This window comes from Lissotriton helveticus, chromosome 5_1 (genome assembly GCF_964261635.1).
Source record: "Lissotriton helveticus chromosome 5_1, aLisHel1.1, whole genome shotgun sequence".
NCBI classification, from domain to species: domain Eukaryota; kingdom Metazoa; phylum Chordata; class Amphibia; order Caudata; family Salamandridae; genus Lissotriton; species Lissotriton helveticus.
In genome coordinates this window covers 2,052,818,627-2,052,837,985 of record NC_136065.1, presented here as the reverse complement: position 1 = coordinate 2,052,837,985, position 19,359 = coordinate 2,052,818,627, and the positions used below count along the sequence as shown (strand labels likewise).

General features: G+C 48.3%; 1 protein-coding gene across 2 annotated transcripts in view; it reads left to right on the top strand.

Annotated features, from left to right (window-relative positions):
* Positions 1–19,359, top strand: part of LOC144756271 (uncharacterized) — a 191,264-nt gene that overhangs the window by 137,260 nt on the left and 34,645 nt on the right. For both annotated transcript variants that reach the window (XM_078645927.1, XM_078645928.1), the window contains exons 3-7: positions 745–837; positions 8,835–8,960; positions 13,441–13,554; positions 14,169–14,306; positions 17,071–17,250. In XM_078645927.1, the coding sequence (XP_078502053.1) occupies positions 745–837; positions 8,835–8,960; positions 13,441–13,554; positions 14,169–14,306; positions 17,071–17,250 (651 nt within the window). The remainder of the gene's footprint in view (positions 1–744; positions 838–8,834; positions 8,961–13,440; positions 13,555–14,168; positions 14,307–17,070; positions 17,251–19,359) is intronic.

The window sequence follows — 19,359 nt, the reverse complement described above, 5'->3', positions numbered from 1 at the left end:
AGCCCACCCCGACTTATAGGCGTCGGGGTGACCCGATGATGAAGCATGACACCACTAAGGTGTGTGAGGGTAACTAAATAAAAAGGAATTGCTCACCTATTTGTGACGATACACGTTTTCCCTCACATTTCATCCTTCACGTCCTCCATTCTAAGTGCAGTTTTGACTGACCATCTTCCGGTCAGTTGGAGTAATGTTTGTGGTGTAGATATTGAGATGCAGTCAGGACTCAAATGCAGTAAATCATTCCCAGTCCACATCCGACGAATTCCCAGTAGTTTGGCCCGTGCACCCAGGTGTAGAGGATAACCGCGCCCAGATGGAAAATAACTGCAGTTGAACACTTTGAGCTCAGATGCAGGGCAAAATATTATGCAATCCGTACCCAGATGTAAAGTAGGCGCATCCAAGTGCAGCATAAATGCAACGCAAGCGTTTGGAGATAGCACCCGCATGCATAATATCGTGGCCACTTACAGCGCCCAGATGCAGACTGAACACTTTACAGGTGGTGCCATGAGTCACAGATAGCAGTAACTATGATGGGTGCGGGTCCTGGTCTTTTCGGGTTTCTGTAAACCTTTTGTAGCCTCCAGGTGGTGGTGTCTAATGTCACTAGCTGGAGAGTTTTTACATCTCGTATTCCTGTATCCCTTTCCCCATTACCTGTATGTCTCACATTTCCTCTTTGTATGTTCTGTGAATGACTCAAATTCTTTATTTGTTTTAAACTCCGTTTTGCAGAAGTTTCCAGTTTTTCGTAAGCTGCACCAGTCTGTGGAGCAGTTAAAGAAGCAGCTCCAGTCGGCCCAGGAGGAAATCCGTGCCCTGAAGGAGGTAAATCACCCACCGGCGTGCAGAGGGTTGGGTACAGCCCCCAAAGGCCCATACCTGAGGACTCCTCATGCTCCAGCGCTTATACTCGTGCTGCAGCGCTTATACTCGTGCTGCAGCGCTTATACTCATGCTGCAGCGCTTATACTCATGCTGCAGTGCTTGGACTCATGCTGCAGTGCTTGGACTCATGCTGCAGTGCTTAGACTCATGCTGCAGTGCTTAGACTCATGCTGCAGTGCTTAGACTCATGCCGCAGTGGTTAGACTCATGCCGCAGCGCTTAGACTACTGCCGCAGCGCTTAGACTACTGCCGCAGCGCTTAGACTACTGCCGCAGCGCTTAGACTACTGCTGCAGCGCTTAGACTACTGCAGCAGCGCTTAGACTACTGCCGCAGCGCTTAGACTACTGCCGCAGCGCTTAGACTACTGCCGCAGCGCTTAGACTACTGCCGCAGCGCTTAGACTACTGCCGCAGCGCTTAGACTACTGCCGCAGCGCTTAGACTACTGCCGCAGCGCTTAGACTACTGCCGCAGCGCTTAGACTACTGCCGCAGCGCTTAGACTACTGCCGCAGCGCTTAGACTACTGCCGCAGCGCTTAGACTCCTGGTGCCGCAGCGCTTAGACTCCTCTTGCCGCAGCGCTTAGACTCCTGGTGCCGCAGCGCTTAGACTCCTGGTGCCGCAGCGCTTAGACTCCTGGTGCCGCAGCGCTTAGACTCCTGGTGCCGCAGCGCTTAGACTCCTGGTGCCGCAGCGCTTAGACTCCTGGTGCCGCAGCGCTTAGACTCCTGGTGCCGCAGCGCTTAGACTCCTGGTGCCGCAGCGCTTAGACTCCTGGTGCCGCAGCGCTTAGACTCCTGGTGCCGCAGCGCTTCGACTCCTGGTGCCGCAGCGCTTCGACTCCTGGTGCCGCAGCGCTTCGACTCCTGGTGCCGCAGCGCTTCGACTCCTGGTGCCGCAGCGCTTCGACTCCTGGTGCGCCAGCGTTTCGACTCCTGGTGCGCCAGCGTTTCGACTCCTGGTGCGCCAGCGTTTCGACTCCTGGTGCGCCAGCGCTTCGACTCGTGGTGCGCCAGCGCTTCGACTCGTGGTGCGCCAGCGCTTCGACTCGTGGTGCCGCAGCGCTTCGACTCGTGGTGCCGCAGCGCTTCGACTCGTGGTGCCGCAGCGCTTCGACTCGTGGTGCCGCAGCGCTTCGACTCGTGGTGCCGCAGCGCTTCGACTCGTGGTGCCGCAGCGCTTCGACTCGTGGTGCCGCAGCGCTTCGACTCGTGGTGCCGCAGCGCTTCGACTCGTGGTGCCGCAGCGCTTCGACTCGTGGTGCCGCAGCGCTTCGACTCGTGGTGCCGCAGCGCTTCGACTCGTGGTGCCGCAGCGCTTCGACTCGTGGTGCCGCAGCGCTTCGACTCGTGGTGCCGCAGCGCTTCGACTCGTGGTGCCGCAGCGCTTCGACTCGTGGTGCCGCAGCGCTTCGACTCGTGGTGCCGCAGCGCTTCGACTCGTGGTGCCGCAGCGCTTCGACTCGTGGTGCCGCAGCGCTTCGACTCGTGGTGCCGCAGCGCTTCGACTCGTGGTGCCGCAGCGCTTCGACTCGTGGTGCCGCAGCGCTTCGACTCGTGGTGCCGCAGCGCTTCGACTCGTGGTGCCGCAGCGCTTCGACTCGTGGTGCCGCAGCGCTTCGACTCCTGGTGCCGCAGCGCTTCGACTCCTGGTGCCGCAGCGCTTCGACTCCTGGTGCCGCAGCGCCTATACTTGTGCTGGACCTCTTAGACTCGTGCTGCAGCAATCATACTCCTAGTCCAGAGTGCACACTTGTAGTGCTGCACTCACACTATTAGCGTAGTGCTCCCACCCCTAGTACAGTGCTTGTACTTGTGATGCAGCGCTCACGCTCCTGGTCCAGCATTCAGACTCTTATTGCGCAGCACTCAGTCACAGACCCATACCCTTCCATGGAGCCCCCCATTGAGTGCATTTCCATTCACCGGCCCGGGGCACATGAGGCTGCCACATTCCGCCCCATTGTACACACACTTGGGGCCACAGGCTTGTTTGAGCAGCTTATGTCTATGGATTCCCCTCCAGCTTTGCAATCCCTACTGCCTTCTGGGGTCTCAAGGTGTCTACCCTCCATGCCACCTGCTGCTAGGGGTGGGGGTGATGGGCAGGGGGTGGCAGTGAAAGCAGGCATCTTGTGACGCTAGTGCTGATGGGAAATTTGAGGAGATGGCATTGGTGAGTGATATCAAAAGTTGTCTGGTGAGAAATGTCAGAAGCCGGCACTGGTGGGCGATATGAGCATCTAGTGCTGGTGGGCAGTATGATTAGCCGGCCCTGGTGGGCAGGATGAGAAGGTGGCCCTGGTGAGCGGTGTGAACTTGTATGAGACTCTGGCAGGCAGTATGAGAAGCCTGGCCTGGTGGGTAGTATGAGCAGCTTTACCTTTTGGTTACTGTGAGAACCTGACACTGGTGGCCAGTGTGACTAGCTGGCGGGAACTAAAACTCTGGCCCTGGTGGGCAGTATGAAACCCTGGCCCTGGTGGGCATTATGAAACCCTGGCCCCGGTGGGCTGTATGAAACCCTGGCCCTGGTGGGCAGTATGAAACCCTAACTCTGGCCCTGGTGGGCAGTATGAAACTCTGGCCCCGGTGGGCAGTATGAAACTCTGGCCCCGGTGGGCAGTATGAAACTCTGGCCCCGGTGGGCAGTATGAAACTCTGGCCCCGGTGGGCAGTATGAAACTCTGGCCCCGGTGGGCAGTATGAAACCCTGGCCCCGGTGGGCAGTATGAAACCCTGGCCCCGGTGGGCAGTATGAAACCCTGGCCCCGGTGGGCAGTATGAAACCCTGGCCCCGGTGGGCAGTATGAAACTCTGGCCCCGGTGGGCAGTATGAAACCCTGGCCTCGATGGGCAGTATGAAACCCTGGCCCTGGTGGGCAGTATGAAACCCTAACTCTGGCACTGGTGGGCAGTATGAAACCCTGGCCCTGGTGGGCAGTATGAAACCCTAACTCTGGCCCTGGTGGGCAGTATGAAACCCTGGCCCTGGTGGGCAGTATGAAACTCTGGCCCTGGTGGGCAGAATGAAACTCTGGCCCTGGTGGGCAGTTTGAAAAGCCTGTAGGTCCTCGGTAAGGGTGGAGTATATGCTTGCCATGGCATTAAAGTCATAAAGCCCATTGTACCCTTCTGAATATTTCGGACAACCCGAGGGCACCTAGCACATACAGGTAGCTTTTGATACGTGGGTTCATAACCTCGTTGTTTTCTTCCACCCTCGTTGTTTTCTTCCACCCTCGTTGTTTTCTTCCACCCTCGTTGTTTTCTTCCACCCTCGTCGTTTTCTTCCACCCTCGTCGTTTTCTTCCACCCTCGTCGTTTTCTTCCACCCTCGTCGTTTTCTTCCACCCTCGTCGTTTTCTTCCACCCTCGTCGTTTCCTTCCACCCTCGTCGTTTCCTTCCACCCTCGTCGTTTCCTTCCACCCTCGTCGTTTCCTTCCACCCTCGTTGTTTTCTTCCACCCTCGTTGTTTTATTCCACCCTCGTTGTTTTCTCCCACCCTCGTTTCTCCCACCCTCGTTGTTTTCTCTTCTCCCACCCTCGTTGTTTTCTCTTCTCCCACCCTCGTTGTTTTCTCTTCTCCCACCCTCGTTGTTTTCTCTTTTCCCACCCTCGTTGTTTTCTCTTTTCCCACCTTCGTTGTTTTCTCCCACCCTCGTTGTTTTCTTCCTCTCTCATTGTTTTCTCCCACCCTCGTTGTTTTCTCTTCTCCCACCCTCGTTGTTTTCTCTTTTCCCACCCTCGTTGTTTTCTCTTTTCCCACCTTCGTTGTTTTCTCCCACCCTCGTTGTTTTCTTCCTCTCTCATTGTTTTCTCCCACCCTCGTTGTTTTCTCCCACCCTCGATGTTTTCTCCCACCCTCTTGTTGTCTCCTGCCTCTGATGAAAAAGCCCTCGCTAGACCCTGAAGATGTAAGGAGTTATAGGCCAATATCTTGCCTCCTTTTTCCTGCAAAGATATTATAAAAGGCAATGAATTAGGAAATCCTTGCCTTTTTAGATATGAACCTGCTTCTTCATCCATCACATCAGAGCCAACCACCGTACAGAATCCGCTCTGGTAGCTGCATCAGAAGATCTGAAGATGGTGATTGATAAGGGAGGCAAAGGCGCATTGTTTTATTAGATCTTTCCCTGGCCTTCGATACGGTCCATCATTCGCTCCTCCTAAACATGCTCCAGCGACTGGGCTTTCAGGACTCTGCTCTGGTTTTGCTGAGCTCGTTTTTAGATGAGTCATCAGCGAGTAGAGATGGGTGAGGTTAGTCCTGTCCTTTCTCCCTCCCCTGTGGGCTGCCTCAGGGCTCCTCGCTCAGCCCTAAACTTTTTAACATCTACATTTCTCCCTTGATCAATATCATCCGAAGCAATGGTCTTGCAGTGTTCTCCTACGCTTACGATACACAGATAGTAGTGTCTATATCTTCAAACATCATAAAGGAAACACAACGTTCTCAGCTACATGACCCATATCGCTAGCTGGATGCAGAGGAACTGTCTGAAATTGAACGGGGGGGGGGGGGGGGGGGGGGGGGAAGGGATGAGGTTTTGCTCTTTGGAAGCACAGGTGAAAAAACTGAAATCCTTACAGAACGCAGCGGCTAGAATGCTCTTAAAAATATTACTTAGTTTGCATCTATCTCCTCATCATTGCAATGCCTACATTGGCTACCTGTCAGGAAGAGGATCATTTTAAAGGCACTTTGCCTGGTCCATAAAGCTAAAATGATAATCATCCTCAGAATAAACAAAACAAGCTGAGGTGGAAGGATGTTCTCCTACTGTGTGGGGAATCTATGGAATTCTCTACCTTTAACTCCACCCTGCCAACCCTTTTACTATTCAGGGAGCAATGTCTCTTTACTGAATCTTTCATTTAGGTGTAGCTGCTTTGCTCTCGCCCAGTGTTCCTCACCTGATGAGTTACATCCAGTGCTAAGACACCTTCGGGTATTTGCTGGCTATATAAACCTTTCACCCTCTTTGTTTTTTTAACTCAGTGCTTTCTTCCACCCTCTTTTTCTTCCATCCTCCTTGTTTTCTTCCATCCTGTTTGCCAGAAAGCCATATTCAAGAATGGATCCTGGGTGTTGCTCCTTGATTTTAATTTCTCCAGCATAGCTCGAGACTTCAAGCCGTGACCTATAGAATATAGTCTTCAGCAGGCCCTGAACCCACTGAGATATCTTACTATATTCTTCTTACACAGATGTCGCCTGGGGGTTCGACCAATCATGGAAGGATTTTGGCTTTGTATTCTGGTTCACCGACCCTAGCACAGATAAGTGCTTCATCTTGTGTTACACTGCCCTCTAGTGGCACACACTGAGATTTGCTGACAGAGCTGATGTCCTCGTTCCAATGGCAAGCTTACTCCATTTGCGATTTTTTTTCTTCGCCTTCTGGCCCTCGTAGTATTCCTCCTTATTAAAACGGAGTGCCCGATATCCCAGGGTGCACTATGATTCGTTCCGTACAAGCGCCTTCTACAATCCTCTATATACCAGTGTGGACATCCCCAGTCAACACTGGACCGCATGTCCCACAATGCACTTTGGCTCACTCATATCTACACATACCTAATGAACTGAACATGCCGGTTTACTTGGCAAGTGTACTGCACAGAACAGGTATTGGCATGCACCAAGAGCTAACACATAAGATGCTTCAACTTTTTAGGCTAAAGGTATCGGCGTGTTCGCTGCCTTTGATTCACGAATCTTTGTCGACTAGATGAGCGCCTCTTTACATGCCATTATACCTATAGAGCTATGCGAATGCAAACCTTTCTTCCCCTTTTATCCCTCCGCTACCTTCTCACTCCAAATAACTAACTAATATCCACCACTGAGATTAATTTCATATTTCACCATACTAATTCACCACTAATCCTTTATGGGATTCTGGACTCAGTAGAGTGCTTCAACACCCCATCAGGGGTAACAAGCGCTATATAAATACAACCCTTTTTTCCTCCTCTATCCTTCTGCTATCATTCCAAATCCAAATCCAAATAACGGCTAGGGCGCTCGACCTTGATCCTGGGGATCTGGGTTTGAGTCTCGGTAACGACGCCAAAACCTCCTGTGATTCTGGGCAAATCACTTAATCTCCCCGTGCCTCTAATGAATGTGTGTCCTCATGTAATGTAACTGGTGCTATGTAAAGCGCTCTGATACCCGATTCGGTTCGGGTCTAGTTCGCGCTATATTAAACTCTGCAAAAAACAAAACAAAAAAAAAACCTATCTACCACTTAAAATGTACTTGCATGTTTCACTATACTAATTCAACTCTAATCCTCTATGGGCCCCGTAGTAGCGTGCTACTCACCGAAAAAGCGCTTTGACGCCTCGTCAGGGGTAGTGAGCACTATATAAATGCAATTACAATACAATTACGATACAAGCGTGCAGTGTGCCCACTCTAACCAGGTACCACAACAAGACCAGGATGCAAGCAGTGCCTGAGTATTCCACGAACATCAGGATACACACTAACTCTCCGTGAGGTGGACCTTGTTGATTAACTGTACTTTAAGAAGAGGACGTTCCCACCTTGGTGCCATCCAGCACCACCTCTTCACTCCCCCCTTTTGATTTCTTCTACGTGCCTGAATAAGCTACACACACACTGTAAAGTGCTGGAGGCCAGTAAGTAGTTTTATGTCCAATTCAGGAGGCCTCACCTGGAGTGTTGGCTTCAGTTCTGGGGGCCTCACCTGGAGTGTTGGCTTCAGTTCTGGGGGCCTCTCCTGGAGTGTTGGCTCCAGCTCTGGAGGCCTCTCCTGGAGTGTTGGCTCCAGCTCTGGAGGCCTCACCTGGAGTGTTGGCTCCAGCTCTGGAGGCCTCACCTGGAGAGGTGGCTCCAGCCCTGGAGGCCTCACCTGGAGTGTTGGCTTCAGTTCTGGGGGCCTCACCTGGAGTGTTGGCTTCAGTTCTGGGGGCCTCTCCTGGAGTGTTGGCTTCAGTTCTGGAGGCCTCTCCTGGAGTGTTGGCTCCAGCTCTGGAGGCCTCTCCTGGAGTGTTGGCTCCAGCTCTGGAGGCCTCACCTGGAGTGGTGGCTCCAGCTCTGGAGGCCTCACCTGGAGAGTTGGCTCCAGCCCTGGAGGCCTCACCTGGTGTGTTGGCTCCAGCTCTGGAGGGCTCTCCTGGAGTGTTGCCTTCAGTTCTGGAGGCCTCTCCTGGTGTGTTGGATCCAGTTCTGGAGGCCTCTCCAGGAGTGTTGGCTTCAGTTCTGGGGGCCTCTCCTGGAGTGTTCTGGAGGCCTCTCCTGGAGTGTTGGCTTCAGTTCTGGAGGCCTCTCCAGGAATGTTGGCTTCAGTTCTGGGGGCCTCTCCTGGAGTGTTCTGGAGGCCTCTCCTGGAGTGTTGGCTTCAGTTCTGGGGGCCTCTCCTGGAGTGTTCTGGAGGCCTCTCCTGGAGTGTTGGCTTCAGTTCTGGAGGCCTCTCCTGGAGTGTTGGCTTCAGTTCTGGAGGCCTCTCCTGGAGTGTTGGCTTCAGTTCTGGAGGCCTCTCCTAGAGTGTTGGCTTCAGGTCAGGAGGCCTCACCTGGAGTGTTGGCTTCAATTCTGGTGGGCTCTCCCACAGTGTTGGCTTCCGTTCTGGAGGCCTCTCATGGAGTGTTGGCTTCAGTTCTGGAGGCCTCTCCTGGACTGTTGGCTTCAGTTCTGGAAGCTTTACCTGCAGTATAGGCTTCAGGTCAGGAGGCCTCACCTGGAGTGCTGGCTTCCGTTCTGGAGTGCTGGCTTCGGGAGTGCTGGCTTCCATTCTGGAGTGAGTGTTGGCTTTAATTCTGGAGGCCTCCTCGCCTGGAGTGTTGGTTTTAATTCTGGAGGCCCCACCTGCACTGTTGGCTTGTCCTATAAACCATAATGCATAAAGATCTGCATTTAACATCCTTCCTCTCTTTCCCTCCTCTGTTATTTGTAGGAAAATGGGGGCAGCCAGGCAGAGCAGCACCTGCTGGATAGAGGCCATCCCTGCAGCATACCACAGCATGAGTCACTGATCAGACAACTCACTCAGAGCCTGCATAGGAAGGAAGAGCTCATGAAGGTGAGTTCACTGCAGAAGTTGTGTTCAATGCCTGCTTGTACAATGCTGCTTCCTGGCTGTCAGCATGTTGCGGTACCTGCTGGGAAGCCTTCATCAGGCTATTTGAGATGCTAGAACATGCCCCACTGAAACACTTGTGCTTACTTCTGCTGAAGGTGTGGTATACAGTTATGCATGGTGCCAATATAGGTGCTATAAAGAGATATGCAGAGCAGGCAGATGTTAATCAGTGTTTTATGGGGGTCCAGGTGTTCTCATCAGGATGGAATACTTACCTGTATCTGACAAAGGTGGAGGCACATTTGCCACAATAATGGGCCTAATTTCATCCCCATTTCTTGGGTGTCCGTGAGTGGAGGCTCGGCCCTCCTGACCCCCTGAAGTCACTTCCTCCCATGCAGTGTGCCCTCATCCTACACACCTAAATGGCACAGTACCTCATCTTTTAGTATCAACACCTCTGCAGGTTGTGATGTGGCCCCATCCCCCAAGCATGTCCTGAGAAAGACTGAGGTAATTTGTGAAAAAGAAAGGTTTTAAGTGATTTCCTGAAAGTAAAGTGGTGGTTGAGAAGTTTGGGAAAGCGAGGTTGGTCACTTGCCACTTTAGCAGCGAACCTCTAAACTCGCAGCCTCCGTGGCGCGATCTCTTGAAGGCAGGAAGCTGGAGACACCAAGGGCCAGATGTAGGTAAATACTATTTACCTATTCTTAAATACCGAATCGTACCGATTCGGTATTTAAGAATAGGTAAATAATATGTAGGTCATTTTTCTGTAAATTTTACCGAATCTGTAAAATTCGGTATTTACCGAATCGGTATTTACTGATTCGGTAAAAGGGGGAAAACATTGAAGGGTGGCAGGGTGTCACTTTGACACCCTGTTGCACCCCTCAATTGTGTATGAGTGCACAAGTTGCAGACATACATGCCCCTAAGGGCATGCATGTCTGCAACATGGCACTGTTGGAAAAGCAAAAAAAATGCTTTTTCAAAGGTTTTCATTATTTACCACCAACTTGTAGTTGGTGGTAAATAACGAATCCGTAACTGAGGAATGCACTAACTTGAGTGCTCCCTACATCCTGGATTCGGTAATTTACTGAATCGGTATGTTAAGAATTCGGTATTTTACCGAATCCTTAAATTACCAATTCGGTAAAATACCGAATCCTACAAAAATGACACCTACATCTAAAAAGCCCAATACCGGTCGGTAACGGCCGAAATTCGGTAATTTCGGCCGTTACCGACCTGTATTGGGCGACCTACATCTGGCCCCAAGTGCAGTGGGTGAATAAGAAGATATTTATGGAACTTGTCTTCCAGGGCCCAAGATGTTTACAGCTTGATGAACCATGCAGGTGGGTCTAAGAGAGAGATCCTTCTCTCCACCGGGAGCCAGTGAAGAGCACCCCTGTTGGTGGTGATATGTGCCCTTATGTTTAGGCCAAAAGTGTACGTATTTGGCCTGAGGATGGCATAAGAGCCCAGAGAGGAAGGTCACCCCCATGCCCAGGGAACCAAGGCATTGTCTGACATGCTCCCAGCTCCTCTAGAGTTCACCTAGGACTTCTAGACACTGCTTGATCGGCCATCACAGAGCAGTGACACTGGGAGTAGGAGACAGAAGAAAAAGTGTCTTGAACACTACTCTATCCTCACTGCCTCCTACTACCTGATGTAAATAAGCATGCTCTTACTGGTACACTACAGGATACTATTCAAGCCGCACACCTACTGATGCGCAGAAATGAAGGACAACCCTTTCTGATGTGGATGCTGTAGGGAGGGAAAGGATGAAAAGATATGAGGACGGGATCTGAGTTAGTTTATGGTCAGAAGTAGGTGTGACGAAAGCTGCGGAGCCGTTTGTAGAGCTAGCCAAACCTTTACAAAAAGCCTGGTGTGCATTGCACTTCGTGACCTGGGAAGAGGATCCCCAGTACGCCATCCCACCACCACAGTATTGTACGTTCACCAAGTACGTCAATGCCTACGTATTAGCTGGACCACTGGGTTTATGGATGCCAGTCACGGGAAGGGTGGTGACACAAATTAAATAAGGAATGCTCTTTTGAGATGGGAATGTCCCCTGCATTGTAATCAGGTGCCCCCACCCTGGTCTGAGTGCACAAGACTTTTATTTTGGTCCTGGCATCACGCTGGCCCTTGTGAGGTCCTAGACTTGACGTGAGACATGGAGGAGAGACAAGTGATCCCTCAATGCTGGTGGTGGACTCCTGCCTCTACCTTGAGTATAACACATAAAGCGTTTGTGACAACATACCATGTGTAAGACTAAATCAGTAGTGTGACTAGACCTATTCATCTAGGTCACTGAGGGTGAAGCCTATTGGCCCACCTGAGTATGCCCAAATTGTTGGCTGATGAGGATTATGAATCCGAAACCGGTCCCTGGATGCTTGTTTCCGGTCCATGAAAGACATGGCTTGGCAGTTCGGGCTGGACTGTTCCCATGAGGCACTGGGTCAGACTGATTTGCATATGGCCATGTCTGAACTGGGGTGGTGGAGCGAGCTAAAGAATGATGATGGATTAAACCCAGATCAGTTGACTGGGGGTGATTGTTTGATTTGCTCAAGCACTCCGTCCATCATCCCCTTTGGTATCGCAAACTGTTGCATGGGCATCTCGTATGCATGTCAAGCACATATTTATATGTAGTGAGTGTAACACATGATTGGTGTTGAGCTGTGTATGACTGAGCCGGAGTAATGGAGGCCACATGGATCCATTTTGGATACCTCTGGTCTCACCTTGCACAAGTTGAGGCGTGAGGACCATGCAAGTGTAGTCTGTTCATTCCTTTAGCTGGAGGGAGGAGGAGACCCAGACAGTGAAGTGAGGAGGATGGAGGCAGGGTGGCTTTTAGAAAACCATTGAGACCTTTTCGTTGACAAGCAGCTGCTGATTAGTCTTCTGGAACGCTGCCGTTTTGTGGATGATAGGGTTGAGGGATGGTTCTGCAGACACTTATGTGATAGGTGAGGAAGTTGTGAGAGGTGAGGCCAGCGCTTTTGTCTATCCCTGATCACCGCCACTTGCAGAAACCCCACACCTCTTTGTGCTTCAGTTGTGTGTGCCCCAGAATGGAATACCCTTCACTGGTACTTCCTGTGAGAAGCATCACTTTGCATAAAGGCTGTGTCAGGAGAACAGCCATAAGAGGACACCTGACAGGAGAATCACCCCAGACTGGGTCTACAGTTAGACTCCATTGATCCTCATCCACTGCCTGAAGAGCTGAGCTTCAAGGTGTTTGTTCCTGCTCCAACGTCTTTATGATCAATGAAGGGAATGCTTTGCTGGGTATGCGGACTACTCTGTCTGCCTGATAGTCTGTATCCAGAAGGTGAGGGAGCATTACCTGGAGTCTGACTTTCTACTGGAGAGGAACGGAGGGCTAGAGTGTACCCCCAGAGGCTGTGTGAGGTCCAGGAGAGCAGACTACTCGAGAGTGAACTAGGAAGGACCCACGTCCCTGTGGGCTTCTGGCTTCTTATCTAGGTTCCTGGTGGCAACCACAAAAGTTTGTTCACACAGTGATTGCCTTTGCCCTGGAGGAGGGCTGGAATTGCACGATTGCCATAGGCACAACCATGGCTACACTTTCCTTTGGTTCAGTCGAGACTGTGATCAATAAGAGTGCCTCAGTCTGACCCTGGGCTGCATCAGCATCAGCCCAGTGGAGTGTATCATCTAACAGAAAAACACCAACATGGCCAACCCCATGGCTTCCAAGGCACAGCAGCTTCACTGACAGATGCATGGCTTGTGTGCTGACAGACTCGGCCTTCAGCTGACCTCTAGCAAACACAGGTGGACTTGGTGGCTCACTACACCCCTCACCGGTGGCTCGCCCCGGCATGCAAGGTGTTCATTGAGGGCGCTAACAAAATCACCCTTCCAGGGGAGGGGTGAGCTTGATTTCACAAGAGCGGTACCCAGAGCTAGGGGGACCACCTGAGAGTTAGTATTGGAGCACCCAGGGCAGGTGTAGCACCTTCAGGAGAACACACTCAAAAACACTGACTTGTGTGATCATTGAATTGTTAAAGTATTTGGTGCAATTGTGTGGTTAGGGTACTTTCTTTCTTGTAAAGGCAGGAACTGATTTGGACATTAAGATCATTGTATCGTTCGATTGATGAGTGCTCAGCTCGAGACACCCCCATTATCTCCCTGAGAAGTCTGTGGCTGCGCACCCTAGCTACCCTGAGAGTCAAGTGTGGAAGGGGATCATTTGGCCCAGTTTGCAGAACTGTAATAGGGTGGGCCCCGGGCCATGAGTGGGAAACCACCTCAACACCCACGGTTGAGGCCTACAAGCCCCTTTCTGCCCCATGGCCCCGTTCAATCTGTAAAACAAACCTTTCTCTCCCATCATCCCTCGTGATCGGTTTGTGTTCTGCTTCTAACATATGCCCCTCTGTCCTGCTTTTGTACCATCGCCCAGGACTGTGTGGGCCTGTTGAGGACTGTGAGGTTTGGGAATGAACCTTGGGACATAAAAGGTGCGCTGATTGAGAGGCTGCAACAGAGGCTGAAGGAGCGAGACCTGGCCCTCCAGGTGAGTGTGTCCATTCTCCTAAAGTTATATATGTGATGGGGAAGGATGGAGTCAGCAGCTAGGGGATCTTTAGAACAACCTGTTGTATGTTTGATTGCAAATGAAAAATAGAGGGCACCAACTTTCCCCACACGCTTCACTTGTTTACACACACTTGTTTGAAGTACTAGGTGGATAAGGGACTAACTGAAATGCCTGACGAGGCCGAGAAGAGAAAGAAAGAGCTGGTCAGCTTCTCTTGCTATCAATTGTCACTGCCCCACACCAGACACTGTATTGACCCCTGTGGTCAAGATGCAGAATGCAGGCCATTTCAGGGCATCGTAGCCATTACTTGACCAGCCACCAGGAGTCACTGCTGCACCATTGTGGATGTGCTTCAAATCCTAGGTGGACCATTCCTAATCCATAAACTCCATGTCAGTGTGTGATTGACCCATGGAGGCATGCAGCTAGCTCATTTTGTAACTCTGACACCCCCTGCAAGAATTGTATTGCCTTGTTTGTATACTTTAAATCCTAAAAGATTGTAGGCCTGTTTTCTTCTAATTTTTGTTTCTCACTATATGCTCCCTGTTTCTGTCTGCTCTCGTTGGTGGGTATGCTGGATATAGCAAGCGGTGGACGATAAGTTTTCGGCCTTGAAGTTAAAAGAGGAAGAGGCGGAACAGCTGAGGCAGGCATTGCGAGAAAAGGACCGCGACGTGGCTCGCCTGTCTGACGTGCTACGGAAAAACGAAGAGATGATCACTGTGAGCTATGGCGAACATGAAACATATCAAAAATATACCATTAATGGAATATCAGAGTGGGGAGCATGTGATGTAAAAAATAATAAGTAGAATAACATGCATTAGATTGAGGTAGCTGATAAAATCATGAAGTAGAAGTCACTGGGTATGGTTAATAGCTGTGGGATAGCAGTTGTTAACCCCTTCACTGCGGGGGTTAATTTCCCGCTGTGCTGAGCTCGCCATGAGGTACGGCGCTCCTGTGCTCATGACGAGCTCAGCTCGTCACAGGTGCATTACCTGCCGTGGAACGCTCAGCACAGCAGGGGAATTATCCCCGCGTGTGAGCGTTCCACGGCTCATGACAAGCTGAGCTGGAAGAGGTTAAAAATATGGAATATTAGAACATTGAATGTTGAGCGCTCAATTGAACACAGTGGAGTAGCTCTAGGCATATAATGGCTGGTATAAGCCAGGAGCTCAAACATTTCAATGTTTGTCCTCATGTTTCTCTCTTTGATATATGGAACATTCTATCAACATTAGGTGGAAGGTTTTAATAGCCTTCTGCCTCCGGCTATATTTGTTGTTAAAGGCCCTCACCCTCGTTATAGGCCCTCACCGCTCTGGTTCAAGGCCAATTACAACCAGAACAGCCCTCAGCAGCGGGCTATAAGGCTATAGTAGACACTCCAAGTGGCTATTAGCAGTTGTATTCCTTGTAAAGACAAGGTCTCTAGTTTTCTTATTGCAGTCTACTTGTGACCTTACTGGTCACATGTAATTTTTAAAAAAATTACACACATTACTAGTCATTTGAAATAAGAAATGATGCAGCTACTCTACTGTAGTAATTTATTACATTTAAGGTGTGATGTCACAACGCCTTTAGCAAGAGACTAAATATAATGTCAAAGCCAGGCCACTGAGCACGATTACAACTTCTGTTTAAATAGTGAAACCGATTGCTAGCGTTTATATTCCCCCGACAACCATAGCATCATTTTCAAAATAAGGACCATGGGACATATGTAGGTAATCTCCATTTTGCGATTTTGAAATAGCGATTTTTAAGGAATCGCTATTTGAGAATCGCTAAATGGAATGTAGGTAATAATTCGCGATTTTTTTGCGATTACCTAATATTCCTTAATTGAGATTAGCAAATTGCGAATCACAATTAAGGAATGAGTGTCCCATTCATTCCTATGGGCCAAGAGGCCCATAGGAATGAAGGGGGATACATTCTCAAATTGCGATTTTCTAAGAGAAAATCGCAATTTGAGAATCTCAATACCAAGGGTGCCAGGGTGTCCAAAGGACACCTGTTGCACCCCTGGAATGTGCCTGTAAGTACATGTGGCGCACAGACATGCCCCAAGGGCATGTCTGTGCGCCACATGGCACTTTGAATTTTTTTTTAAAATGCATTTTTCAAGGAAATCGCAAAATACCATCTACTTGGAGTAGGTGGTATTTTGCGATTCCTTAAGCCTGAATCACATTTTTTAAATGACTCCTACATAGCATTTAAGGAATCGCAAAATTGCGATTCCTTAAATGCTTGAGCAAAATAAGGAATCCCAATTTTTGCGATTCCTTATTTTGCTAATATGCACCTACATATCAAAACGCCGTTTGCGATTCGCAAACGGCTACCTACATATGCCCCCAAGAGAACAAGGATTTAACATAGTGTGTGGAAAGATGGGTAGTGTGACCATGTATTTTAAGAAACAAAATATCCTCTACTATGCGTTACAAGAATATCACACATCTGCTCGAAGGTCCGTGACTTTATAAAGGAACTTTCGATTTGGCTTTAGCTCTATTTGTGGTCATGGAACTCTCTCAATTTGCAATATCACTATAGTACATGTGGGCCTGCCATTCCTGCATGCAAGCCTGTCTCTTGTTTCCTTATTACAGACAACTTGTGGCACATCTAGTCACCTGTAATAAAGAGACTACAAAGCCACTCCTCTTCAATAAGTTATTACAGTTGAGTTCTGATGCCACAATGCCTGCTGCCAGAGATAGCAGCCCGGGTGAAAGGCAGGTCATAGAGCATAATTACAACCAGAGTTTAAACAAGGAAAACAGGGACTGTCTTTTCCTTCTGATAAGTTTTTTCTGAAATGAAGTGACCACCACAGGAAGGATGGCCTCTCTACATGTTTCAACACAATTTGAGCTGCAACATTTTTGTAAGCCTAATATGTTTGACAAAAATTACTAACTCCTTTTTGATGTGTTTAATTTGACAATACAGATTCTGCTTTTATTTTTCATTTTTGCAATGAAAGAGGACGATACTAAGGATTTAAGCTTTTCTGGTAATGGGGATGGCATGGCCATGTATTATAAGGACTAAAAGGCCTTATGTCATACATTAAAAGCATATTGTAAGTCACCTCAGGGTAACATAATGTATGGTCATGGAACTCCTCAATGACTTGCAATATCCTTATAATGTATGATGGGGGAAATGTATCCCATATAGAATGTATCCCCTACAAAATGAACATTGTACATGAAACAGAATGTATTTGAGATGGCAATAGCGCTGGTTATGGTTGGTTGCAATGAAGTAAATATGGAATAGCAGTCCTAAGAGAAGGTTCATAGCAGTTACTGAAGATAGTTAATAACAGTAATATATACTTTGTATAGTAGGAGAAGGCCGACAGATTTAATACGCAACTGGACCTTGGTTTTGAACAATAATTTTCCGAGTTCTTTGGCTATCCTAATTTCCTGTGCTTTCTTTTTCGTGACATTGAAGGCCTTAAGAGACATACTACAGCAGAAGGAGTTTGCGACCCCAAAGCTGGAAGCTGCGTACAAGTCTCTTCAGCAGGCTGCACAGGAACGAGACGAGCTGCGCATCTACGCCCTGCAGGAAAAGGACGCCATGATTACATCTCTGCAGGAAGCCCTGACCAGCAGTAACCGCGACGTGGAGGTAATAGAGTCTGTTTGTGGCCTCTAGGATCAGATGTGCAATATCCACTCTTTACCCCAGTGCTTAATTTTGAGCCGGTGGTTTCTGGTACTCTGCATTGACACTTGATTCTTAACACTGGCGCTAATGACAGTCCACCACATGGTGACACTGTCTGTAAAATTTTGAGATGAGACAACAACAGTGTTTAATAATTCAATATACATTAAAAATTAACAATACCTGCCTCCCACGCCTTGGGCGGCCAAGAATAGTCTGAGTTCTTTCACTTGTAGGAGTGCAACGGTTATTAATTCGTGTTTGTACTGTAATTCGCAGCGCTGGCAGGGGCAATGTGTGGTGCCAGCTGCAGGGGCCTTTTGAGAAGGTCCCTATCAAATTAAGCACTGCTCTGCCATATTACTCCTGGAAGCCTTGTAGCACAATGGTCCATAAGAAAGTGATAGTACAAGGGAAAATCACTTTTATTAAACAACTATTTTTAATAGTTATTAAAAATCCAATTCAGTGGTGAAATTGAATGTTAATAAAAAATTAAGGAACAGTAACCTTTTGAAAGCTATCTTTTACCAGACTGAGCAAGGATTATTTGCATTGGCTCTCCAATTTTTTCAAGCCAGTAATTAGCCTTGAATAGGTGTGAAATGCCTCCCAGGAGGAAACAATATGCTGAACTGAATGGGCTTAGATGACTCCTCTGAGCTCCACAGAATGGGCATGGTGGGGCTGTGGGCATCTTTTTCGACACAATAGTGTCAAATCCAGCTTGTCAGGTTTGCTGTGTTCTTGAGACTGATGGAGCGAGATAGAAAACAAAATTTTGTTTAAACTCGCAAAGTCACATTTCCATAACATGAATAAAATTATTAATGATTTGTGATATGTCGTGCTAATACAACCTAGATTAAACTTTACACGTGGGGGGACTAACATGTGTGCTCATAAACGTGCATAAATGTTGCATCTTTTTGTTCGTGCAAAATAATAAAATAATTTATTGTTTTCGTTTTTGTCATTACTAACTGCTGCATATTTAAAATAAGCATGTGCTTGTTTTGCTTTCTCTTGTCTGTGTGATGTCATTTCTACTATTCTAGGTGCATATGGGTCTCATAGAAAAACGGAGACTGGTAAATATAAACGCTGCTTTATTTGTTTGCAATGGCTAGGTAACATTTTGATTAATCGGGTGGGCTAATTATTTAGTAAACCATGGGGTGGATACAGAATATACTTTATTTCTTACATTAATACTTTTCTTGTGTTTGTTTTATACTAGAAATCATAAGTTGCCTGCTTTTGAGGCCTAGCTATTTGAGCCGCAAAATGAGAGTTGAACTGTAATTCTGCAGAAGGTCACGAGACGCCCATTCTGAATTAAAACGTTTATTGAAGCTGCATTCACAAAGCAAAAACTGATGAGCTGACATCATTCTGTCGGACATGGCCAAGGTCGAAAGTGAACTTTTTGTCAGTCCTTAACTTGGCATCCGCGGAAGTTGCACTGTAAGACTATGGAAGCTGCGGGGATGACTTAAAACAAAGTTGCAATCGCAGGAAGCCTCTGGCTTCACGTGGAAGAGACAATGGTCTTTGTAAGACATGATTTTGTGGAACTTTTTAAGAATCGGGTGACATGTCACTTGTCACTCTCAGCCAATGGGACGTCGAGTATTTCTGAAAACTTTCCTTTGCTAGTTTAGTTAGCGTAGAAAGGTATAAAAAGTCATGCCCTTAGGGTTGGGCTGGCTGCTGCTTTCTGACTTTCCGATGAGGGTGATGTGCTGCTGGACTTTGCGTGGAGCACGTAAGAATCCTCAAAGATCTTTACTTTAATTTCTGTCTATTTAGCTCAGTTAGGGAAATAGGTTTTAGAAATGCTAAACTTTATATAATTCTTTGAAGTTAATTCAATTGCTTAAATTGTATTTTTCTTATTTCTTACCATCATGCTTGCTTTATTGCAAATAAATTTCATTTATAGAACTTACAACTTATATACCATAATTTAGAAAATAAAATCTTACTTTTGACAAACAAGCTGGTCTTGGTTATTTAGAAGTATAGGTTACCTTTAGCTAGATCACGTCGCCTATGGTGGTCGTTTAA